The 26,090-nt window shown below is 43.0% G+C and overlaps 1 protein-coding gene across 15 annotated transcripts in view; it reads right to left on the bottom strand.

The window, feature by feature from the left end:
• Window positions 1–26,090, bottom strand: part of DLG1 (discs large MAGUK scaffold protein 1) — a 352,797-nt gene that overhangs the window by 152,980 nt on the left and 173,727 nt on the right. For 8 of the 15 annotated variants that reach the window (XM_075004307.1, XM_075004309.1, XM_075004314.1 and 5 more), the window contains 4 exons: window positions 25,078–25,202; window positions 21,173–21,342; window positions 20,204–20,340; window positions 6,551–6,695 (listed from right to left, as the gene is read on the bottom strand). In XM_075004307.1, coding sequence (XP_074860408.1) covers window positions 6,551–6,695; window positions 20,204–20,340; window positions 21,173–21,342; window positions 25,078–25,202 — 577 coding nt within the window. Of the gene's footprint in view, window positions 1–6,550; window positions 6,696–20,203; window positions 20,344–21,172; window positions 21,343–25,077; window positions 25,203–26,090 lie in introns of all 15 variants that reach the window. The other 7 variants (XM_075004306.1, XM_075004311.1, XM_075004308.1 and 4 more) reach the window with 1 other exon arrangement.

The following is a 26,090-nucleotide window of genomic DNA, read 5'->3' as shown; positions in this document are numbered from 1 at the left end:
CTGTCTTGCACTGGACTCTTCATATTGTTTGGATTCCCCATGCAACCGCTGACAGCGGAGACTTGAATCTGTGACCTCTGGAGTTTTGTAACTCCATCACCTTCCAACCACATAACCCTGCAGAAGTGATCTGGGTGCCACTACATGAGACAGTCAACCACATCCCTAGATGTGTAGGGAACCCCAGAACCCCCATCTGCAGTTGAATAAGATGGTACCAAACTGGAATACAATGTGCTAACTCAACTTAGAGTGAGATGGGGAACTTTGCCTCTTGTTTGAGGACTTGGACAGAGAAACTTTCTTCTGTCTTTCTGGGACAGCCCATGTCCCCTTCTCTGAACTTGTGGGAAGGGAAGGGCCCTGATTCTGGCTGAAGCCATGCTCAAGGGGGCCCCTCTCACCATTCTCACGTCAATATGCAATGGGGGTCTATAAGGAAGATCTTTAGGTAGATCTCTCACAACTTCTTCATTCTTTGCAGAAACAAACTACAAATACTGCTTCTGGATGGAATACAGATTTCTTTCCTCCAAGACAAACAGAATTATTCCTGTCATTTACTGGGAAGGAGCATAGATAGATGACAACATTCTTGAAGCCGGAAGAAGGGTATTTTAGATATACTCTCCCTCCTACAAAAAGCAGGTGGGAGAAAAGCCACAACAGCACTCCCAGAAAAAAGGGGGATCCTTAGGCACCCCTACAAAAAAGAACTTTCATGAATGAAAACTACTTCTAATCATTTATAGGTAAGAGTCAGAAGGGCATAATCTTCAAGCTAGGAATATTTCAATTAGAAGTAAGAGGCTATCAACACTTCCCCATTAATAAAGTCTTTTCAGAGTTATACCATGCAGTAACTCCCTCATCAAGGCATTTTAACGTGATAATGATAGCAATCACTTTTTACTAAGTACGATCATCTTTCATGGGAGTTGTGGATCTTCAGGTAGCTGATAAGGCCTATCTTTGAATCTCAAGTTTTATTATAGCGAGAAACACGTTTTCAGGTACAGGCTGCTAACTATGACGGATAACCAGTCTCTACTTTCTCCTGTGCCACTTGTCCTCCACAGATTGTTGGTGGGCAAGTTCAAAATGCAGGGGACCATCGTGTATTATTCTCTCCATCTTGAGCGATCCTGGGTGATGTCTCCAAAGTGTCAAGGTTAATATTGCACTTATTTAAATTATCCTTCAGCAATTTCTTACAATGCTTCCAATGACTTCCAACGTTAGGATACTCTTCTTTCAGCAGAGAGAAAAGGACCTGTTTTGGGAGGTGATGGTCTGCCATCTGGACAACATGACCAATATGGCAGTGTTGCTGATGAGTGATCATTTCTTCAATGCTGGCAGCATTTGCCTTTTACAGAACTCTAATGGTGGTACATATGTCTTCCCATTTGATCTTTAAGATCTTGCAGAGGCAGCATTGGAGATGCCTCCCAAGGACTTTCAAGGGATGTCTGTAGGTTGTTCAAGTTTCACACTCCTGCAACAATGTTGGAAGAATAACAGCCTCATAAACAAGAAACTTAATGTCTGTTCAAGTGTTGTGATCTTCAAAAAATCTGTGCTATAAACAAGCAAAGGACGCACTGGCACAGCTCAGGGAGTGTTGGATTTCTGCATCAATATCTGCCTTGGATATGAGATGACTTCCAAGGTAGAGGAAATGATCGACATTCTCCAGTACTTCCCCACTGATTTTAATAGGTGGAGCATGTTAAATAGTAAACTCTCATGTCCAGCAGCCCTGGGACCAGGAGGTTGCTGGATATTCAAATATTCTGGGTAATACAGAAGTATATCTAGCAGTGCATAACACTACACAAAACAAGATTAAATATTAAGAAACCAATAAAATGTATGCAGAGTATTTTATTTACCAACAATAGTAGTATTGTACACTGTCAACATACTTTATGCGCTGTATTTATTTGTATTTACTTTCACCATTCGGTACTTATGGAAAACGTAACGAAAAGAATGTGATGTGTCTTACGGTTAAAATGTCAATTACCTGAGACTTCTGGATGACAGAATGCCAGTTAATCCAGAGTTTACTGTACCTCATTTGGAAAGGGCTGATAGAGCACTTTGGTCTTCTTGATGTCAAGCATGAGACCAAGACATGTGTAAGCATTGGCAAAACACATTCAGGATAGTTTGAAGATCTGTCTCACAGTGGGCAAAAACTGTGTTTTCATCAGCATATTAAAGTTCCACAATACATACAGTGGAAATCTTAGTCTTAGCTTTCAGTCAGCTAAGCCTGAACATCTTTCCCTTTATTCTATAAATGGCTTCAACACCAAATGGGAGATTCCCAGTGATTAAATAAAGAACGAGTGCAATAAAATCCACAGGCATGTTTGTGGCAATGATGCAGCCCTATTTGTCTCCTGTTTGTACTGTGAAAGATCACACATCTGTGATTGTACATCTGAAAGACGGGAGTTAGTACTATTCAGACGAGTCACTTTCATGCAGCAAATTTAGGACATTAATATCTTTATGAGGATGTCCAATCTTCAAACATACAATTGAGAGGGCATGGCAACTCACTGAATCAAAGTCTTTACTTAGATCAATAAGAGCTATTTATAGTGGTTTGTTTTCTTCCTGATGCTTTTCTTGCTGCTGCCATGCTTTGAAGTTCATGGCCACAACTCCTCAACATGGTTGTAAACAACCCTGGTAAAATTTCTTCTGACAAAAGGCAGAAGGTGAGTTGCAAATATCTGTGCCACAACTTTGCCTGCAATGGCAAAGAGAGAGATACCACAATAATTTCCACAGTCTCCTTTATCCCCTTTCTTGAAGAGGAGGACACTAAGGGCAGCCCTTATTTCACTGGGTAACTCCTCCTTTAACCAAAGGTTAAGGATGAGTAAGTAAAGCTGCTGAATTACCTCTAGTCCCCATCTTTAAAAATTTCAGCAGGGATCCCACATGGACCTACTGACTTGTTCTTCATCTGCTTAGTGGCACTGTGTACCTCATGCAAATCAGGATAGTCTCAAAGTTCATCCATCAGAGGTTTTTGGGGAATTCCCTCAAGGACATTGTCTGCACGCATGGAGTTATGGTTAAGACCACCTCCAAAATGCTCTTTCCATCAAAAATTGATGGTTGTGTTGTCCTTCAGAACTGTTGTTTCACGCTTAGAGTGAAGGGGATTCATGCCATAACAAACAGGCCCATAGAGAGCCTTAATGGCACTGAAGAAACCACGTGTTGTGTGCTTTTGTGCTTTCTCAGTCCACCATTTGTTCTTGAGTTCTCTGGTTTTATGCTACACTTCTGACCTCAATTTGGCATGGGCTTCTCTTTGTATTACAATCTACATCCTTCTGCCATGCTCAAAATGCCACTCTCTTCTCACTGATGAATTGCCCAATTTCAGCATCATTCTCATCAAACCAGTCCGGATGTTTTCTGGTTTAATAACCTATGGTTTCCTCACAGGCATTGATTACTGCTTTCAGCTGGCTCCAGTGTTCTTTCATTTCTTTTGGAAATTCTGAGGAAAGCTTTTCTTCTACGACTGCTTGGAAGTGGTCACACATAATGGAGTCTTTCAGATCTCGAACCTTCAGCTTGTACCTGACCTGCTTCTCTTGCAGCCTCCATTTTGTGGTAACATTTATTTTCACTGTGGATTGAATGAGGTGATAACTTCAGCAATAGACACTTGTCATTGCTCTGGAGAGGCACACCATTGGGATGTCGGCCACGAACAATGACATGGATTCCTTTCCATGGAGCACCACCTTGCGGTAGTGGAGAGGCATGAGTGTTTCAATGATCCAGAGAATGATGCTACTTGGATTCATGTACTCCCTTAGAGTCACCAAGGCAGAACAGCCAAGGGCGAGTTTCCAGACAAAAGGTTATCTGCAAAGTCCTCAATGGCATAGCAGACAGAGAATAACTGCACAATGGAGGTGAAACTGTTTTATAATATAATGGCTGTGAATGCAGAGGAAAGCTGCTGTGGTGTCTGTCATTTATTTCAACCCTTCTATCTGTCAAGGATAAAGATGCTTAAGTCACTACAGTGTCAACACAGGCATCTTTCAGTTTTGGGAAAACAATACTTGCACAAGTCAGAAGTCCAGTGGCAATTGGCAGGTGGCAATGGGAACAGGACAGTGAGATCCACAAGTTCCTGGTCACCAACCGATGCACAGGCAGCATGCGTGTGATTCAGTCGTTTGTTCAAGGACTGAGGCAGATCGAGCATTTCTGCATCTGCATCCATGACTGAACAGTCCTTTTTAGGACCCACTCTGCTCACCCCACATGGGACTGGACTAGAAATGGTGCCCTAAAAATAGACTTGCTTCTGTTCCTCTTGGGTGGATAGCTGCATCCAGCAGGATCCCCATCCCAGTGGTCGAACATGTAAGAAACTTTTCAATTTTGCAACTTGGAATGTACGGACCCTGATGGACAGCTCACACAGTGACCAACATGAGTGACATACAGCCATTATTACTCATGCACTGAGTCGGTTTAACCTCAATATTGCTACCTTGTCTGAAACTAGAAGAGCTGATGAAGGACAGGTGAGGGAGGAAAAAGGATATGTCAACCTCTGGAAGGCAAAAATCTCTGGATGAACCTGGATTGCAGGGAGTGGACTTTGCTATAAGGAAGAAGCTCATAAGGTGCCTCTCCAAGGTAACAGTTGGCAACAGGAAACTATTGGGAGCACCTGCACACCAACACTGGACGTTGATGAGGACGAAAAGGAAAATTGCTACTCTCAGCTGGAACCCATTTTATCAGAACCCCCTCAAGAAGATGAGATCATCTTTCTGGGGGATTTCACGCATGTGCAAAGGAACAATCGGGAAAGAAGGAGTTGGTAAAAACAACTAAAATGGAATTTTGCTCGACCAAGCGTTCAGAACATGAACTTAACATCATGAACACCCCTTTTCAACAAAGGACATTTTCAAAACATCCTAGAGATATCCACAGTCAAAGCACTGACATCTTCTTGACTATGACATTTTAATATATGGGATGCTTGATCTGACTGAATTTTAAAAACCTATATTAGGTTCCTATTTTTCTCTCTTATGGTGCTATTATATTTTTCCTTTTATAGTATCAAAAGTACTTTAACTATACATTTTCATGTTTCTAGTCTGCACAGATTCTTATACCACACCTCCACCACTATAAATTTTTGAGAACTGTTCAGTGGAGCATTAAGTGATCTGATCAGCCTCTGTCATGCAAGGTTTATACCAGGGTTGGCAACCCCTGGCATGTGCGCCAAGAGTGGCATGCAAACCGATTTAATTTGGCACATGACAGGAGCCCTGACCCGTCCCTCCTCCCACGCATGCAGCTTGCCACAGGGCTTCCTGCCTGGGGCCAGCCAGAGGCCATCTGTCCCCAGGATGCCAGCAACTGGACACCCCAGGCTGTCTTGCCTCCCTGTCCAGGGCCTGTGGCATCTCCACTCCCAGGCACTGGGGCTGCCTACCAGACCCATTGAGCCCCAGTCCCCTGTAAACTCTGAGGCTGGGGCTCCCAGGTTCAGGAACATTCATGGTTGGGTTGGACCACAGATGTTGCTGAAACAGAAAATCCAGGATAAGAGAGGGTCAGTCTGCATTAAAATCCTGGATAACACTTTTGAGATAACACTGAAACAGTAAAACTCTGCATCTTAATTTATTTATTAATGAAGCAGTTGTAAATAGGACTATTAGAGACTTTAAAAAGTATCACTGGCATTTGTAACACATGTAGAGGTCAAAAGGTCAAATTTCAGCACTCTGCCTAGGAAAGCTTATACTCTAGTTTATATTCTTCCTAAAGGAAACTTGTGTATGCTGTGATGCTGTGTCCCCATCGGTGGGGGGAAGTGGTCTGGGAATTATTATAATCACGTTAGAGCTAAGATGTACTTCTGAAAAAACTGGGGAATTTCAGTATCAGATAGTCTTTACTTGTTCACATTTTCTGTACGTTACTGTGCTCATTAAAGAGAAAAATATGCATAGTCCAGACCTCTGTGAAATCTGATCAGGTAAAATTTGGAAGCAAGAACAAACTAAATGAAAAGTTAAAATGTCCCTGAATTCTACCAATAAAAATATTCTCTCTTTACTCATTTCAAAAAATATACTGTGCACAGAATATTTTACATACATCAAATGACCCTTACCATATCCATCAAAGGGAGATACTAAATCCATTGTACATATTTGATATTGAGACAGAAATATTAAGTCACTTTCTCTAAGTCCAACAAACTCATAGCAGAGAAAGAATCATTACTAAACAGATCCTGATTGTAGACCCATGCTCAACATGCTAGACCATGACAACTTTCTACTTAATTGTTAATTCTTAGGATGACATTTTCACACCAATATCAGATTTTCCCATCAATGAAATTCTCACTTTTAGAACTTCAAATAAATGTGTAAAATATGTCGCATATTTTGTGTTAACCAAAACTTTGAAGACTGGTATGTCTATTAAGAGCTAAGTAGTAAAGTTGAGCTAAACTTACAGTTGGTGATGTCTGGAGGGGCATAATTATCATTCATGAACACGCTGGTAGGTTTTGCAACTTTCAGATAAACAAAATCAGATGTGTTTTTTAAGGCAGTCACTGCTTCTTCATGTGTAACTTCTTCTAAGCAAACACTGTTCACCTGAAGATAAAGAATAAATGAACTCATCCTTAATCTAAAACTATAAACTTTCATTAAGTTTCACATATAGTTTCTCTCAAACTTCTTGAATCAGCTCTGGATCAGTAATCCTTACATTTAGTCCATCATGCCTCAGATCTATTAGACCCTAAAAAACTCTGATTGATGTATGGTGTTTTGTTTACAAACAGAGAAGGCAAAGGCAACTGCCTGCTCAAATAATAATATAATCCATGTTGGACATAGCAAAGCAGAAGAACAACACAAACATGGTGTTGGAAAACTGGAAGGATGAGGATTGCTATGAAGAGCTCCCCATAAATGTTCACAATCTATTTAATTAGTCTCCTTCAAAGCCTCAAAATAACCTTTGCTGAAAAGCCTAAAAAATCTGACAAAGGTTAAGCCACTGGTGTGTCGATACCACTACCTTTCATGCTAATCCTTATTGTCTCCATCTTATCTTCCACTTAGATTGTAACCTCTTTGGAGAAGACTATGTTGTGTTTGCACAAAACGTGGTAAAATGTGGTCTTGTTAGAGAACTCGAACTCACACAATATGGTGCTGATGGTAGTAATAGTAATATCATCATATATTTGATTGTTTCTAATACATTCCCATGAATACAAAATTTTTACGAATAATGTCATTTGATTAATTGAAAGTTCAAATTACAAAGGTAGAATGATATCTAAAAAATTGCATTCAGATATAAAATAGTGTAAAACATGTGATCTGGAAAGTCCACTCAGTCCTACTTTTTGTACAGCTAGTAGCACACAGAATCATAGAATCCCAGGGCTGGAAAGAATGTTAGGATGTCATCTAGTCCAGCCCCTGCCTAAAGCAGGATCAACCCTAACTAAATCATCCCAGACAGGGCTATATCAAGCCAGTACTTAAAATCCTCTAGGGATGGAGATTCTACCACCCTTCTAAGTAAAGCATTCCAGTGCTTCACCACCCTTCTGGTGAAAAAGTTTTTCCTAATATCCAACCTACACCTCTCCCTCAGTCACTTCAGACCATTGTCCCTTGTTCTGCCATCCATCACTACTGAGAACTGTCTCCATCCTCTTCAGAGCCCCTCTTCAGGAAGTTGAAGGTGGCTATCAAATTGTCCCTCGCCCTTTTCTTCTGCAAACTAAATAATCCCAAATCCTTCAAGCTCTCCTCATAGTATGTTTACCTTTGCAGGAGACAATGTTGCCAGCTACTTGCTTAAAATGTCACCTAAACCTCTGAATAGGCATTTGTACATCACTGTTAGAGTCAGTAATTAAAAGAGTCCCTTTGTGCTTCTAATACCATTGCAGAAGGCATGCATCCATGTTGATGATGGGCTTTGCTAGATAATGACCCAAAACAGTGCAGACTGCCATATGTTCATTTCCATCATCTGAGTCAGACACCACCAGCAGAAGGCTGATTTCACTGGTGGTTTAGGTTCTATAATTTCCACACTGGAGTACAGAGCTTTTAAAAGTTCTGAAAGTAACCTCTGCATCTTGCTCCTCTCGGATTTTGGAAGGGATTTTGTATGCTTAAAAGTTGGGTTCATTGTTCTTTAGAAATCTCACATTAGTACCTTCTGTACATTTTGTCAGATCTCAGGTGAAAGGGTTCTTGAAATGAACATGAGCTGGATCAGCATCTGAGACTGTGATGAGAAATAGATGGCAGACCACAAGTGCAACTGCAGGACACATACAAATCTCACCCCAGGAGTTCAGTCATAAATATAATTAATGCATTTTAACAACCATTAGTCAGCATGGAAAAACGTCCTCAAACGGTGGCCAAAGCATGAAGAAGCATTTGATTGTTTAGCATATCTTACATGCAAACGCCTTTCAATGGAAGATATAAAAGTGTTCACAAATGCATGTTCTCATTTGTAGGTGACATTGAAAATTAGAAGCAGGCAGCATGATCTTCCATATGTAAACAAACTTATTTGTCATAGTGATTGGCTGAACAAGAAGTAGGACTGAGTGGACATGTAGGTTCTAAAGTTTGACTGTTTTGGTTTGAATGAAGTTATATAACAAATCTACATTTGTAAGTTGCATTTTTGTGATAAAGAGACTGCACTAGGGTATTTCTATGAAGCCAACTGAAAAATAGTACCTTTTGCAGTGTAAATATTTGTAAAAGTAATACATAGTGAGCACTGTACACTTTGTATTCTGTGTTGTAATTGGAATCAATATACATGAAAATGTAGAAAACAAAATAAATTTCAACTGGTATTCTACTGATCACAAGTGCAATTAAAACAGATTAAAGATCATTTTAACCATGACTAATTATTGCACTAATCACATGAGTTAACTGTGATTAATAAATAGCCCTAATTTTTACATACAGTTATTAAGTCAGAAAATTTCTGCAGGATGAAAGAATTAAAGTAGAAGTCAGCACTGGAAGGTCAACTGAAGAAAGAATATTCATATCTAAAACTGGTGGTACTTTTGAATATAGTTTAAAATCAAAGAGACGGAGGTTTCTAACCTCGTATGTAACAGACCCCTAATTTACATGCTCATTGCATTCCTGGAAAACCAGACTAGCTCCGATTTTATATAACTTGAAGTGGCGGGGGGGATTAGATCCAGTGTTTTTTTTAGTGCTGTTAGAGACCACAAGCTGGCTGCCAGCCCCACTGCTGCTGGGGAGCCCTCAGGGCTGGTGCTGGCAGTGGGGCTCTGCCCCCAGCCCAGCCTGCTGCCAGGGATACCCCGGGGTGGTGCTGGTGACAGGGCTCTGCCCCCAGCTAGCTCCCAGACTCAGGGCTGCCTGGGATTCCCCTATCCCTGTGGCTCCCTGGGGCTGGAGCTGCCAGTTTAACTCCATGCCCCAGTCATCTCCCAGCAAAACGACTGGCTGGTCCCCTGCCAGCTGGCTAGGGATCTGACCTGGGGCTGCAGAGGTGCTAGTACAGCGTACAGCATACCAGCAAAAAACCACTGATGGGCACAGAGGAATCCCAGGAGCATATTCACGTATTTCCTCTTCAACTCCTTTGTTATTTTTGACTTGCATTAATGTAAGATACGCACAAGTTGAATTCGCTTAAGTCAGGGGTTTACTGTACAAAGTGTTAATTTATTCCAGTTTTTTGGCAATCAGCACAGGAATCTGATTTCACTATATTTAAAATAGAACTCAAACTAGGTTCATTCTTGCCCCATCAATTACCAGCAATTAAAATATATGAACAGAAAAAACTTGTCAAAATATGTTTTATGCCAGCACATTGGAAATTAGAACAAAGCAAATAGTAAACTTCATCTGGTTCAAAAGTTTCTTCGTGAACCAAATTCAACATTTTTTTCTTTATTTAAAAAAAAATAATACCAACAAAAACTGAGAATCTTTAAAGGACAACTTAAATCTGAAAAAAGAGTCCGCAAAATGGTACCATGAGGAACCAGGCTTTTACTTCAGGAACAAGCAGCTCAAAGCCTCTGCATTCAAAAGCAGACGACTTTTTATTGTACCAACTTTTATATACAGAAAACTAGTTATTTTGGCACACCTGGGCTGTGGAGTTTTTATAGAATGTGTGTGTGGGAGGGAGTGGGGGAGATTCAAAAAGAAAGAAGTGTTGAGAACCCCTGGCAAAGTAGGATGCAAAAGTATGAATGGATGACCGTGAAGAAGTCCCAAAGATGTTCTGGATTGGTAACTGCATGAGTAACACTGCTGAGTAGCTCTGAGCTCCCGTAGAATGGGCTGTCATGATGGCCAGAGGTAGGATTTTCACCTCCTCGTAGTAAGCCTGAATGCAGGTGGTTATCCAGAATGAGTTTCACTTTGAGGACACCAGTAGACCTTTCATCCTATCTGCCACAAAGAGCAGCGTCAACTTGCAGAAGAGTTAAGTCTGTTCAAAGTGGAAGGCTAAGGCCTGTCTAATGTCTAAGGTATATAAGACACTGGTTTCTCTTTGGTTCTGTAGAGCTCGGGAAAGAAGGCAGACAGAAAAATGTCCTTATTGTTATAAAACTACATCACCACTATAGGTAGGAAGACCAGGTGGGGGTACAGCAGACTGTCTCTGAAGAACACTATAAAAGGAGAACTTAAGTCAAGGCTTTGATTTCAGAGTAAATTGCAGTGCATAAGGGACTGGTGACAGAGGGGGGTTTTGCCAGCAGAGGCAAGTCTACATGGCCTGTTTACTACTGGCAGAAGCATCTGCCAGCAGCAAGATCTCACATGGCTATGCTAATCAGCTGTGAGATTATGCTAATGAGCATCCATTTCCAATTGTGAGACTGCTCATTAGCATGAAGCTGCCGGCAAGACCCCCTGTGTATACCCAGCCTAGGAGATTAATTCAAATTTAGGTAAGTTAGGTTGAATTTCTAAGGGGTCACTCCACACCATGGGACAGTGTCAAATTTAAGCGTTGCTTAAGTAGACTTTTGTACTTCTACTTTTCAGAAGGAGTAACAACAAATTCAACCTTGCATGGTACCTTAGGGCAGTACAGATGGAGCACTGTGAAATTCAACATTCTTAGCCTCCTAGTAACAGAAAGATAGCGCTACTAGTCTATATACTATCAAAACAAAAAAGCAGTCCAGTAGCACTTTAAAGAATAGCAAAATAATTTATTAGGTGATGAACTTTCGTGGGACAGAGCCACTTCTTCTGATAATAGCCATACCAGAACAGACTCAATATTTTAGGCACAGAGAACCAAAAATAGCAATCAAGGTTGACATATCAGAGCCCTAGGGGCTCTTACGTATACTTGGCTTTATCTAATTCTTGACTTCTCCCACCCCCACCCTCCCGCCCATCTACTCTCTGATTTACTCACCTTGATAATACTTTTCTGATTTGTCAACCTTGATTACTAATTATGGTTCTCTGTGCCTTAAATATTGAGTCTGTTCTGGTATGGCTATGATCTGAAGAAGTGGGTCTGTCCCACGAGAGCTCATCACCTAACAAATTATTTTGCTGTTCTTTAAAGTGCTACTGGACTGCTTTTTGTTTTGTTAGCCTCCTAGATGTGTCTCACAGTGCCTAATGTGACCACTCTAGCCATCACTTTCAGCTCCACTGCTCTCCAGGTGTATAGGAAGCAGCCTGTGAAAATCTGAATGTCATTTCCTGTTTGGCCAGCTTGGCCAGTGGAGCAGGCAGCGCACCTCAGCAGTACATGTGACCAGGAGTTCTCAGGGTCACAGAAGAGCTCCAGGGATCATTAAGCTACTATATGATAGCATAAGATGCTCTGCCATGCCCTGACTACCCCCTCCGTTCTTCAGGCTGATAGGGAAAGGGAAATTTTCACGTCCCAGGAGAATGGATGTGGGGCATGTGGTGCCCTAGAGAGCCGCAGGGAGCAAACCACAAGCTGCTCTGCCATGCCCAGACCATGCCCTCCCTTCCCCAGGCTGCTAGGGTAAGGGAAATTTTCACTGTCCCAGCTGGGGAGGGGGAGGGAGAGGACACCATGCGGTGACTAAGTGAGCAAGGCACACAGCCATGGAAACTACTCCGCCATGCCAGGACCACCCTCCTTTCTTACCCAGGCTGCTGAGGAGAGGGAAATTTTCACTATCCCAGCCAACAGAGCAAGGGGAGAGTGTGATGGGGTTCCGGGGTCCCCCTGCACTGCACCCTGTCCGCTGGCAGGAGTGACTCTCACTCAGCAGGTACAACAGGAGGTTTATTAGGCAACAGATGCCCAGTTTCTCACAGAAGCGACAATACAGCAGCCAGAGACAGTCCTTCCAACCCATCCTGGGGTGAAGACCCCGAGGGGTGCCCCTCTGGGGTGTAGCTTTCCCCCTCCTCCCGGCTGGCTGCCTTCCAGCTCTCTCTTCCTCTAGCCTTTAACTGCTGCCCCCGATTCAAAAACCAGCTCAGCTCCTCCCTCCTCTTTGTTCAGGGCAGAGGTGTTACCTGCCAGTTGTAGCCCCAGGGTCATCCTTAGCCACTGGGAGCTGCTGCTTGCCTCAGACATCCAGCCTGACTCACACATGCACTCCCCTCACTCCATCACAGAGAGACCACAAAGTGACTGAGAAAACAAGGCATGTGCAATGATCACTACTTCCATGGTCCCATTAGCTTCCATAGTGCACAGCTGCAGAAAGTGCTTTTGCAATCACAGGCTTGAAAGCATGCCCCCCAGTCTGTGCCTTACCATGGCTTGAAGTGAACAGTGTCAAGCAGGTCACTTAAGATCTCTGTGTAGCACCTGCTGCACAGAGGATGCTTAAAAGCCAAAATCTGTGCTTGCAGGGAATACATGCCTACTGTCTTTTGCAGATATACATTCACGAGATTTAGTTGTGTGTTGTTAAACTTATCTGCAGCAAAGGTATCTCCTTAATGTCTGGCCTTCACTTATGTTTAGTTGCAGTGTGCTCAACAGTAGGCTCTTTCATCACCACTCCCCCCACTCCTCTCCAGCTGTTGGACTGGCACAGATCCACAGGATATACCAAATGTGGACAGATATGTTCACGAAGTACATGGAAACTACCAGCATGGCAAGGACACAGTTAAGTGAGTGGAGGAGAGTCACACTGACTGGGCAGAAAGGAGAGCAGATCATGAGGCAATGAGAAAGCACAGAGAGCATGAAGTGGTGACACAGAGGGAGAGGTTGTAGCTGATGTGGCAGCAAACAGAGGTTCTACAGTCCCTGGTACAAGAGAACAGAGAGCCCCACTGCAGACTATGATGAACCGCATGTGCTCCTCCCTATGTTCCCTAATGACCTCTCCTCAGCATCCAAGAATGTGAAGAGGTGGGTAAGTCAAGGGCAGTCTCACATCCGACTCCCAGGGATGCTTCTGAGAGCAGAAGGCTGACATTCCCCTACCATTGGCTTACCCACCCCTGAAGCCCTTTCTATGAACTCCTTTAGTGCCCCCTGAATAAATATGATTACAATAAAAAACTGTTTTCATTGCTTGTGTAGTATGGGAGAATGGGAAAGACTGCTTACAAGCAAGCACACATCATTTACAGGTTGGGCGGGGAGGGGGGTCCTTCAGAGCAACAAACAGACATGACTGTCATGTTGCTGTCTGGTTATTCATAATGCTGTTTTCCAAAGCCTCCCTAAACAGCAGTGTCCCTTGCTGTGCTGTCTTTATTGCCCTGATGTCTGGCTGCTCACAGTAACTGGCCAGGTGAGCCGCCTCTGCCCTCCAGTCTGGCATGAAATTTTCATCTTTGCTGTCACGTGAATTATGAAGCACAAAGCAGACTGCCACTACAAGGGGGTTGTTGACGTTGGTAAGGTATAACCAAGTCAGGAGGCCCCTTAACCTGACTTTTAAATAGCCAAATGCACATTCTACTACCATTCTTCCATTGCCATTCAGGAGCAGGGAGAGCTCAGTGGTTTGAGCATTGGCCTGCTAAACCCAGGGTTCAGTCTTTGAGGATGCCATTTAGGGGCCTGAGGCAAATAGATTTAAAAATAAATAAATAAATAAATCTCTTGGGGATGGTGCTTGGTCCTGCCAAGAAGGCTGGGAACTGGACTTGATGACCTCCTGAGGTCCCGTCCAGCTCTATGAGATGTGCATATCCATATTTTAAAAAAAAAAAAAAAAAAAAAAAAAAAATCTGTACTTGCTCAGTCTGTAGTTGAACTACTCCTTACCGTGGTTCAGACTGCCTGTGTATTGCTTCATGAGCCAATGGAGCAAGGGGTAAGCTAGATCACCCAGAATCTCTTTTGGCATCCCATATCTTCAATAGTGATTTTCTGGTCTGGGAAGAAAGTCCCATTCTGTAGCTTTCTAAATAGACCAGAATTCCTAAAAATGTGCCCATCATGCACCTTTCCCGACCATCTCATATTGATGATGGTGAAATGATGCTTGTGAACCACCAAAGCCTGCAACCCTAACCATCTATGATTTGATGACTGAGACAAGGAAAAATTCCATTTGGAGGCCCAACAAATTAATTTTTTCCACTTGGTAAAGCAGGAATCTGATGGTGTCTGGCTACCTGCCAAGACATACTGTACTTTCTCTGAGCAGGGCTCACTTCTCTGGATACAGCCATGCAGCAGCCACACCTTCAGGGGTAGGGAGACAAGTATGAGTAGAGTAACTGGCCTTGGATCTGTGAGATCAAGTTCAGATACAACAGGAGCACTAGTGAGATCATCACTGAGATATCCAGGAGTGCATCAAACAAATACTTACACAGTTATGCTCAAGCCAGTGAAATAAGTTTTGCTTATATCCTCTTGATCTTTAGAAGGACCTTGTAAACTAAGGGTATCAGTGGAAAGGCACACATCAGCTCTCATACCCATGAGAGAAGAAAGGTGTCAGATAGGGAGACCACTGAGCACATTAAACAACAGGCATTTCTTATTCTACTTCCTGGCAAACAGGTCAACTCTGGAAGTCCCCCACTTTTGGAAGATAGTGTTGACTATCACTGGGTGATAGAATCACTTGACGAGAGGAGAAAAGGATCTGCTCAGATGATTAGCTAATACATTCCAGTCTCCCTAGGAGGTGGATTGAGCATTTCACACAGAAGTACCATAACCAGATAGCATCCTGACTAACATGGGGACGGATGAATGTGCTGTCCCATGTCTGACACAGAATATCAATGATTCGCTATTTCTCAACACCTTGCCAGATGGATGAAAAACAGCATCTAGCACAGTAAAGGCTGCATCTACACAAGCAAGTCCTTCTGGAAAATCAGGCTCTCTTCCAAAAGAACAGGTGGAGCGTCCACACACAAAATGCGCTCTTTCGAATTCCTTTAGAAAGAATGTGGCACTGCTTCTGAAGGCTGCCTTCTTCTCCCAAATGAGGAAGAGCTCCTTCTTCTAAAGATTCTTTCATAAAAAGGTGTGTAGACACTGTGGGGCCCGTTTTTTTGAAAGCACAGTCCTCATGGTGCCACATTTTTCGCTCCCTAGATGGTTCTTTCATAAGAGTGGGGCTGAATGAACACTCTCTTTCAAAAGAGCAGACTGCCCTTTTGATCCATTTTTGGTGTGTGGATGTGCTCTTTCGAAAGAAGATCTTCTGGAAGATCACCTTTTGAAAGATCATTGTAGTGTAGATGTGGCCTAAGAATATAACCCCAAGTTTCTTGACATTTCTATGCAGGAACAACTCTTCCTGAGATCAGAGAACATGAGTTCTGAGATTGCTGATGGGGGGGCCGCCCCTGCCCCGAGTCTGAGGTGTCTGGAAATATGATCACCAAAGGGCACAGGATGGAAAAGGTTCTCTTCTCATCACTGATTGAGAGTCTATCCACCAAGTCAATGATGCCAAGACCACCAATGGGATCATAAGAGTCAGATCCAAGTGGTGCATGCCTAGGCAGTACACTGATGCCAGCAACGTCTGCAAGGGTCTGGATGCAGTTGCATTTATCCCACAACATAAGTACATGCTGCTGTGTGACCTAGCAGCCTGAGCCATGTTTACCAGTGTCAATTTTTACTCATTTATTAATATGTCCAGCTCTCGATATGTGGCCCTCACTATGCCACTGCTGCTCTGAACCGAAGCCTGTGATTGCCCTTTGATTAACAAATCACTCACGTACAACTAGATTCCTCCGGTAAACTGAAGGGAAAAGTGGTGAACTGGTAGCGGTGTTGGCCCACTATAAAATGAAAGAATCTCCTGTATCCATGGTAACGCAGTGCACAAATTAACCTTTAAAAGACCTCTGTAGACCCACTGGGGATACCTACTTGAGACCAACCGTAAGGATGGAAGTGGATGGGTGGCCTTGTCTGTGTTTATAAGCCATTCCTTTCTTCTTAGAAGGCTCATGTCTGGAAGGTCTTGAGAACCTGGGAGGTGGTTTTGGGTGGAAATTCCTCCTGGAGCTCAGGCTGTGTATTAGACCAGGGAGTACACTGTTGACCTTGAATCTTTCAGGGGCTGTGTCTACACTTGCATTCTCTTTCGAAAGAAGTATGCAAATGAGGTAGATTGGAAATGCAAATGGTGTCCAAATTTGCATATTCAGCACATTTGCATATTTTAATTTCAAATTAGGTTTTTTCAAAAGAAGAAGAAAACCAGTGTGGACACTGCTCTTTCGAAACTAAGCCCCATCTTCGAAAGAATCCTTCCCATACAAAACAGCAGTGTCTACACTGGATTTCTTCTTTCAAAAGAGGCTATTTCAAAATAAGAATATGCAAATGAGGCACCAATATGCAAATGTATACCTCATTTGCATTTTCGATTTGCCTTATTTGCATGCCTCTTTCAAAAGAGGAATGCAAGTGTAGACACGGCCAGGCTGTGCAGCTCAGCATCTATCTGTTAAGAGACCAGCTGCTGCAGCGATGAACACAGCCTTATGGTGACTGCTGTCAGCATTGTTCTTGCTGCTAAATCAGCCATATCTAAGGAGAAAATTTCTGGCAATTGTCTTGCCCTTCTCTAGGATGGCAATTAACCACTGCTTAAACTCCTATGGACATTGAGTCTCACAAATTAAAGTTCGGTCTCCCCAATAGGACATTTTGGTTTGATCTGTGAAATTAGAGCTGTGAGTTGTACAAACTTTCCTCCAAAAGAGACTTAGACAGTTGCCCTATTTTTTTGGGGGCGGGAGGGGGCACCACTTTGCTATTTCATTCATTGATGACCCCCAAGGACCCAGAAAGGGAGTAAGAATATAGGTACTCATGTTTCAGGTGTATATTTTTTCTCTGTCCTTTTAGATAGAAAAAAAAGGAGATTTCCAGAGTGTTTTGACTGGACAGCCTCACTGTCCAGGAGGGCCAAGTAAGAGCGGGCTACAGAGACCAGGATGTCAACTAAGTTGCGAGTAGTTTCTATCAGTTTCTTCACTTCAACAACCCAAGTTTATGGCAGCCTTCTTCAGGAGCTCCTGATGCTCTCTAAAAGGATGGTGCTAAGAGTGGTTTAGAAGGGCATGCCCCAGCTCACCTGGAAATGATGAAAAGGAGGCCAGTAGCACAAAAGGCACTGGTACCTCCTCCTCAGCCTATCCCTGTCTGCATCAACTCTACCACCTCAATGCCAGCATTGGTACCATACTCTGGATCTGGTGCCAGATGTCACAGCACCACAATTCACCTCTCAGGTGTTACTGGATATGACTACTGGGATGAAAATCCTGATACCAGGGGAACCACCACAGATAAGTTCTGGTGTTGAAATCAGGTCAATACCGCTTTTGAAAAAAATACATATTCCATCTCAGATTCTGGTGAGAACTCTTTATCCAGAGATTATGGTAGGGCTATACCAGATTCTGACTCTAATTGGTGCTGGGAGTCAGTGATCAGTGCCAGGTTGGAGAATACTGCAGTGGAACCATGAAAGCTTACCCCTAGATAGCATTACTCCTGAGTAGCTCACTATTTTATGCGCTCCTCTGTCTCCTACCTCAGCAGGAACAGGTACTTGGGGAGCCAGAAGGGATGGTAAGTCCATCCCGAAGAGGGATAGAAAGTCCTTAGTGGCCTGAAAAGCCTCTGGAGTTGAGAGATCCTGGAGGTGCAAGGTTCCACAATCCTGGTGAGGTTGCTAGAGCCAAACATGGCTCTGTGGACGACAAGTGGCCTGGCACAAATGTCATCCCACCTCCCCTTTCCCCCTGATGCCAGAGAGGGCCCTCTCTCTGCATGCTGGTTCTCGTGGCCTCTTTTTCCAGCACCAGAAATGGCAAGCAATGGAAGGAAGAGCACAGTGCTGGGAGTACAGTTCATCTCAAAGCCAAATTACGCAGCACTGAATTGGACTGGAAGGACTCTGAAGACCCATCTTATGGGTGCCTGCATCTCCAAACCATTCAGGCACACTTATCTTTTTGAGTCCTTGGCCCAGAACTCTCGCAAATATTTCCGTTGTATGTGATTGTGAGTTTCTCCAAGGCACTTGAGGTAAGCCGAATGTGGGTCACTCATTGGCACAGGTTGGCTGCAACTGAAGTGTGGCTTGAAATCTGGTGGCTAGGGCTCCGTGCCTCAAGGTGGGAACAGCTATCTATACTCTAAGTAAACTAAGAAGCTATAACTACACAAAACAATTGTGAAGTCCAAACCACTAGAGAAAGGAAGACTGCAAGAGCAAGGAGCCATTCTGGCAACCAATACAGGCAGTAAGGAGGAACTGAGATGGTGCAAGGCCCGCAGTGCCCCATATATCAGTACACGTGAAGTACCATTGGAAGCTTGAGCTGGCCCTAAAGAAAATAATCTCCAGCAACTATGCATGCAGCATGCTCACTTCTTAGGATGGAACTGATATTACAAAATACTTGAAGAGAAAAATAATAATTTTGCAATCACAGTAACTTCAGAAATAGATGTACTTTTAAATCTGTTACTGAGTGTCCAGGGAGACTGAAGTGTTCTCCTACAGGTTTTTGTATGTTACCATTCCTGATGTCTGATTTATGTCCATTTGTTCTTTTACATAGGGACTGTCCAGTTTGGCCAATGTAAATTGCAGTGGGACATTGCTGGCACATATTATATTAGTAGATGTGCAGGTGAAAGAGCCCCTGATGGTATGGTTGATGTTAGGTCCTGTGATGATATCGCTGGTGTAGATATGTGAGCAGAGCTGCCAGCGAGGTTTGTTGCAGAGATTGGTTCCAGGGTTACTGTGTTGTGGTCATTGGCCAAACTGGACAGATTCTATATAAAAGAATAAATAGACGTAAATCAGACATCAGGAATGGTGACAAACAAAAACCTGTAGGAGAACACTTCAACCTCCCTGGACACTCAGTAACAGATTTAGAAGTAGCAATCCTACAACAAAAACTATTTCAAAAATAAAGTGGAAAGAGAAATTTCTGAGCTGTAATTCATTTGCAAATTTGACTCCATCAACCGAGGACTGAACAGAGACTGGGAGTGGTTGGCCCATTACAAAAGCAGTTTCTCTGCACTTCATGTTCACACCTCCATATTAGCAACTGACAATTGGCCACATCTCCCCGACTGAATAGACTACATCACCCCTTCTCCTCTCTTCATGTTCACTACTCCACATTAACTGCCAATAATGGGCCATTTCCACCCTGACTGAATAGACCTTGTCAGCTCTGGCCCCCCGTTTACTGAGACAACCCTCCCCACCTTTAAATCCTCCTCTGGAACCCCCACCTCATGCATCTGACAAAGCAGGTCTTTACTCACAAAAGTTTATGCTTCAAAATATCTGTTAGTCTATAAGGTGCCACAGGACTTCTTGTTGTTTTTGAAGATACAGACTAACACGGCTACCTCTCTGATATTTAAAACAGCTTGAGATCTTAGAGATTTTCTGGACTGAGAAGCACTGACGATGGAGAATTTACTAAAATATTTACATTTCTTGGTAAGAAACAATTTGTACTAAAGTTCTAGAAACAGTATGGATAATGCATCTGCCTTGCCCAGCTTATTAAGGGACAGCTCTCTTAACACTTGGCTTTTTTTTCCCCTCCTCCCCCCACATACCGATAAAGAAAGTACAGACTTCACTTACAGCTAGAAGTTTGTCTCCAATCTGAAGTTTGCCATCTTTATGTGCTGCACCGCCTTCAATAATTTTGGTTACGTAGATACTGTTGTCACCAGGAATATGCTGATTTCCAACACCACCAGCTATGCTGAATCCAAGTCCTGCTTGAGAATAAAGTTTATTTTCCAGTCACCTTTTAAACTTTTAATATTAATATGATGTTAATCACAATGTATTAGTGACCTGGGCAACTACAGTGCTATAGAAATAATTATAATTTGACATGAAACGAGTTGCTGAGCATGTATAACACAGCCATGAAAGCACTAAATGATTCTTTCAAACACAGTAAAATGATCAGCACTCTACCTAAAGAGAGATTTCATTTTTGCTGGAGAAATAACATTTACAGAGAAATGTAGGTGAATCACTCAATTGCAGCCACAAAGCTCAGCTACAGTAAATGAAACTGCTATCCAATTTTACCACTTCAAAGAATAGTTTTGCAATGTTCCATCATGTTTAAGTATGGAAACAAGCAGAATAATTTCTCTAAGTAGTTTTTCGATCTTTGAGGAAACAGCTAGAAATTTATTCCAATTCTATGAACAATGTTTTTCTCTTAAAGACTTACCAAGGAAGTGATGTAACTCTTTGCAAACTGCTTGTATTAAGAGAAAGATATTATGCTTGCTATGAAGTACGTGTGTACCAGAACCATTTATAGCTTTACTACTACAGTTAAAATTTAATGTCTTCATTTGCATTATTCTGATGCTGCCAGTCCTCATAATTCCTTCAGCAATGTACACTAATATAATCTGTGCATACTCAACAAGAAATAATAAAAGTTGTGCATACTCAAGCCCACCTCTTCACATTCTTGGATGCTGAGGAGGGGTCATTAGGGAACGTAGTGAAGAGCACATGCGGTTCACCTAAAGGCAACTTTATCCTTTCTTGTGTAAAAAAAGCTTTACACCTGACACATACCTTTAGGCCCTTTCACAAGTTTTATCTCCATTATTTTTTCTGTAACTGGTTTTCTTCTTTTGACATACAACCGCACAATGGATCCTGCCTCTTTTAATGCTTCAACTGCTTTGCTGTGTGTCACATCACGAACATCCACTTCATTTACTCGTAATATACAATCGTTAACCCTGAGGACACCAACATTTTTATTTAGTTAAGGTATTATAGTGAACTGAACATATTAGGCATCCAGTAGCATTTAAACTGGATGGCAATATCAATGCAATAAAATGCATCACACAATTTTGAAAACCACATGGATTAAATATTCTTTAAAATAAAAGCATTACTGAAAATGCGAAGTGAACAAGTTCAATTACAAAGGCTATAATAAATTATAACGAATATTTTGTTTACAACTCAAGATCAAAACTGTCTTCTGATAAGGAAGCAGGTACTTACCTGTAGCAGGAGGTTCTTCAAGATGTGTGTCCCCATCTGTAATTTGCACATAAGCGTGCATGAGTATCATGTTCCTGAGCCTAGAAATGTTTCTGACCAAGTGTCCATTGACACACACGTGTGCATGCTCCCATATGAGGATTTAATAGGCAGTGCGGGTTGAAACCTTGAGTCTGCCTCTTGTCATCTGTAAGTACAGTCTGAGGGACGTAAGAAAGGTAGAGAAATAGAAACAGGAACCACACACCTCTCAAAGATTCTCCAGTTATAGGTAAGTAACCTCTTCCTCCTCTTCTTTTAGAGGTGGTCCCTGGGCATATTCCACACACACATTTGACTCACAAGAGTTATCAGTGTAGAAGTGACTGAAGAGATGCTAGTCAAAGAGTGGTCCTCAGTATAGCTTGGTTAACTGCTGTGTCTGCAGCTGACACTTATTTGTATGATGCATACATGCTTATGAAGGTGCGGCTGGAGCACCAGATGGCTGTATCACATATCTTTTCCCATAGCACATCTGCTAGTGAGGCTGACATGGCAGCTTGCACTTGCACAGAGTGAATAGTAATTCTACCAGGGGTGGGTACAGACTAGTTGTAGTATTGCAAATGTACCTAGAGAACCATTTGACAATTCACTGAAAGGAGAGGGCTGGACCCATGAACCATTCAGCAATGGCATAAAAGAACTTCAGCGATATTCAAAATGCTTGAGGTCCAAGAAGATAGAATGCTAATGCATGATGTACATCCAAGGAGTATAGGACCCTCTCAGTGGAGAAGGTGTACTGTTCAAGAGAGAAAACAGGTAAGTAGATACACAGGTTCGGGTCGAATTCCCGACAACACTTTAGGGAGGAATTTAGGATGGAGCTGAATGGACACTTTCTCCTTGTGGAATATAATGTAGGTGTATCAGCCATCATGGCTGCTAGCTCACTGATCCATCTGGCTAAAATATTTGCTATCAGGAATGCCACATTTATCGAGAGACTGGAGATGGAGCATGTTGACAGTCATGCACAGGGTGGTATCAAGAGGACTGAGGAAGAGATTAAGGTAACACACAGGTCTGGGCTTTAGAATTGATGGAAAGGTGTTGAGTAAACGCTTCACAAAGTCGGCAGCAATGGGATGCAACACTGAGGTGCTCTCCAAAAGGACTGACAGCTGACAGGTGCACCTGCATTCAGGTGATGTTTGTGCATTGTAAGGGCAGAAAAGTAGTCCAGAACAACTGACGTAGACATGATAGTCAACGAGTCACAGTGAGCCGATAGCAGGATGCATCTCAGTTTTATCGGGTAGCATGTTCTAGTGGAATCTCTCTTACTATAAGTAGCAATTTGCCACACCAGGTCTGCTTTCAATCTCCAGCCAAACATAAGGCTTTGAAGTCAAGGGCTTGGATTGGGATTGCAAGAGTTTTCTCTAATCTTGTGAGAGCAGATCCAGACTTGTACAAAAGTAGACTGGTGAGTAAGTGGAGAGCTGGAGAAGGTCTATGAACCACAACTGATGGGGGCCAGAATACGTCTGTGAAGATCATGGTGGCTCTGTGCCAGCGCACCTGGCAGATTATTTACAGAAGTAGTAGAATAGGAGGAAAAGCATAGTGTAGGTTTCCAGTTCTCAAAGAAGCACTGTAACATGCCATTATGTAGCTATCACTCACGACTGATAGAGAGTCTGGCTGAATACATCAACCTCTGCCCTCACTCTCCCCCTGCCACTCATCTCCATGTCTTGCTTCACTCCCACTCTCTATTCCCAGCCTCTAATCTGAGCCTCTTATCTTTCCTTCCCTGCCGCACATCCCTATTTATTTCCCTCCCTCTCACTTCAGCCCCAGACACCTCCCCGTAACTTGTGCACCCTCTAATTTTCTTCCCCTCTAAAGAAAACCATTCAAATGTCTAATTCCCCCCAAACCTTAAGAAAAGTTATTTAATTCAGAGACTGTCTTGGGAACCCTCTGGTAAACGGAACCCAAATTTGGATCACTAGCCATATACTGTACCCAGATGGAATTCAGACTTAGGGTACCTAAAGAACAGGTGTAGAAAAAGATGACTTTTTACTCCCCATCTCCTTGGCCAGTGGGGGGTAGGGGAAAGGTATTCAGAATTCAGCTCTATTCAAGATCTGATCAAAATGGAGAGCTATAGAGGTGCCTCAGATTTCTGTGCTGGTGCATAACCAAAAGAGTTCTCTGCCTCTTTATGCCATGCCTCTTTCCCCAAGGTGAGGGTGGAACAGATGATAGAGATGCCTCTACAGGAACTGTGGAATCCCCTGGCAGGATAGATCTAAGGTTGAGAATCTGTCATGATGGCTTCTAGACAAGCAATGCTCTTAAAATAAAATACTTCCTTCCTTCCCCCCACCCCCAACAGTCCTACTGAGTTAAGATGACCAAGAAATTAACACAATATATTTATGTCATATAACTGAGAAAACTGACATCACTAGGTTAGAGATGCTGGATTAAATACAAAACTAAACTCTTTTTAAGTAAAAACTTATTTCTAATACTTACAAAATAAACTCTACACACATCAGAGTATTGCTTCATTTAAATTATACAATTACAGTAAACTCTTCCATATCCAGCAGCCTTGGGACTTGGAGGTTGTTGGATACTAAAATATTACAGGTAACAGAAAGGACTCCCTTTGCCACCCTGGGTCCAAACTACAGCAACATTCTCTCCCCAAAGCCCTCAGCAGTCTGGCCTCTGGTGTGCCGCCTGCACCCGCATAGCCTGCTGTGCACTGCACATCAGTGGCCAGTAGCTCCAGCCCTAGCCTATGCTGTCTCCCTGTGCTCCAGCCACCCAACCCACCACACTTCCCAGTAGAGATAAGCAGCTCTCAGTGGCTCAGGCCCTGGCCTGTGGTGCCCTGCAGGGGGACTGGCTCCCCAAGCTCAACCCACCTGCCCCGCCACCCTCATAAAGGGGTTCAGAAGCCCCCAGTGGGTCAGACCCCAGGCTGTGCTCCCGCCCAAGGGGGGAGGAGGAAGGCTGGCAGCAAGTGGTAATGGCAGGGGCAGGGGGGCGTGCTCTCTCCTTCCCCCCTCCCCTGCACATTGGCAGCAGTTGCAGAGCAGCCCTGGAGCCTCTTTAGCCCAAGCAGGGATGGGGAGCAGAGGATGCAGCAGCCTCATCTCAGCTCCCCACCCACATCCCAGCACCAGTCCCTGCTTAAGAAGGAGAAGCAGAATTGATGTCTCAGGAGGGACAGGATCCCTTCGCTGCCTGCAAGCAGCAGTTGCCCTCGAAGAAGAAATCAAGGCACTTGCATAGCACCTGGTGGCAGTGCCGGTTATTTGATAGTACTGGTTGATTGAAGGGTATTTAAAACAGAGTTTACTGTAGAAGGAAAATAAAACAATACATCAAACTGTGGTGCCCTTTCCTTTCTAAGGAAAGGAACTGCATTCAGTAACTGTTAAACATACCGTAATCTTCCATCCTGAGCAGCTGCACCCCCCGTTATGATTTTTGTAATGAAAATACTTGAATCATCTCCAACGTGTGGGTTGTCTGTGCCACCTGCAATGCTGAAGCCAAGCCCTGAATTTCCCTGAAAAATAAACAGCATTTATTTAAAAGCACTCACAGCTCATCCTATGAGCTGACTGCTTCCCACTTGCACTGCACATTAATCACCAGCATGACCTCTCACAAAGTTTCATTAGAGACTACATCCTTTGGGTCAGCATGATGGTATTTCCAGCCACAGGGTTCCTTTGAAAGGAAGTGCCACTTTTGAAAGCACCCTTCTTCCTAATTGCTTTCAGGAAAAGGGTGCTGCCAAAAACAGGGCTCCTTTCGAAAGAACCCTGTCTACACAGCTGTTTTGCATTTCAAAAGCAGTTCTTCTGGAACAGCAAGTGGCTGCCATTATTCAAACGAGGCACTGACTATGCAAATTAGCACCTCGTTTGTACATTTGTACTTTCAATATGCCGCGTTTGCATGCCCCTTACAGAAGGGAGAGGCCAGTGTAGAGGTAGCCTTTGTGCATTGACAAAATTTGGGTCTCCCACTTTGTGCTGTTTACTGAGTGCTACCATTCTGTTAGATTTATTATTTGTTTATCTGTCATTTAAAAATAAAATGCTGCAAGGCTTGTTTGCTAATGCTATGCCTCTAAGAGGAATGCAAGCTCATGGAAGGACAACGGAAATAATGACGAATGAGTTTCATGGTTAAACAGAGAATTCTCAGTTAACAAAGCCCAGCAATCTTGAGCACAAAAATACCACTGCAATACAGATGCCAAAAGCCTTGTTCTAACTGCAATACATGGGTCCATTAGAGCAACATGCACAATAACTGTAATGCCACTTTTATGCTTATGGTTTTAAGATTTTAAAAATCTGAAGTTTTCACAGTAGTCAAACATCCAAAAAATCTCAAAATCAAAACAAATTTATTTAAATATATTGCCAGAGCACTGCACCAATAT

Source organism: Carettochelys insculpta, chromosome 10 (assembly GCF_033958435.1).
Source record: "Carettochelys insculpta isolate YL-2023 chromosome 10, ASM3395843v1, whole genome shotgun sequence".
In the NCBI taxonomy this organism is placed as follows: domain Eukaryota; kingdom Metazoa; phylum Chordata; order Testudines; family Carettochelyidae; genus Carettochelys; species Carettochelys insculpta.
Note: the sequence above shows the minus strand (reverse complement) of the source record. Positions and strands in the feature narration are given on the sequence as shown.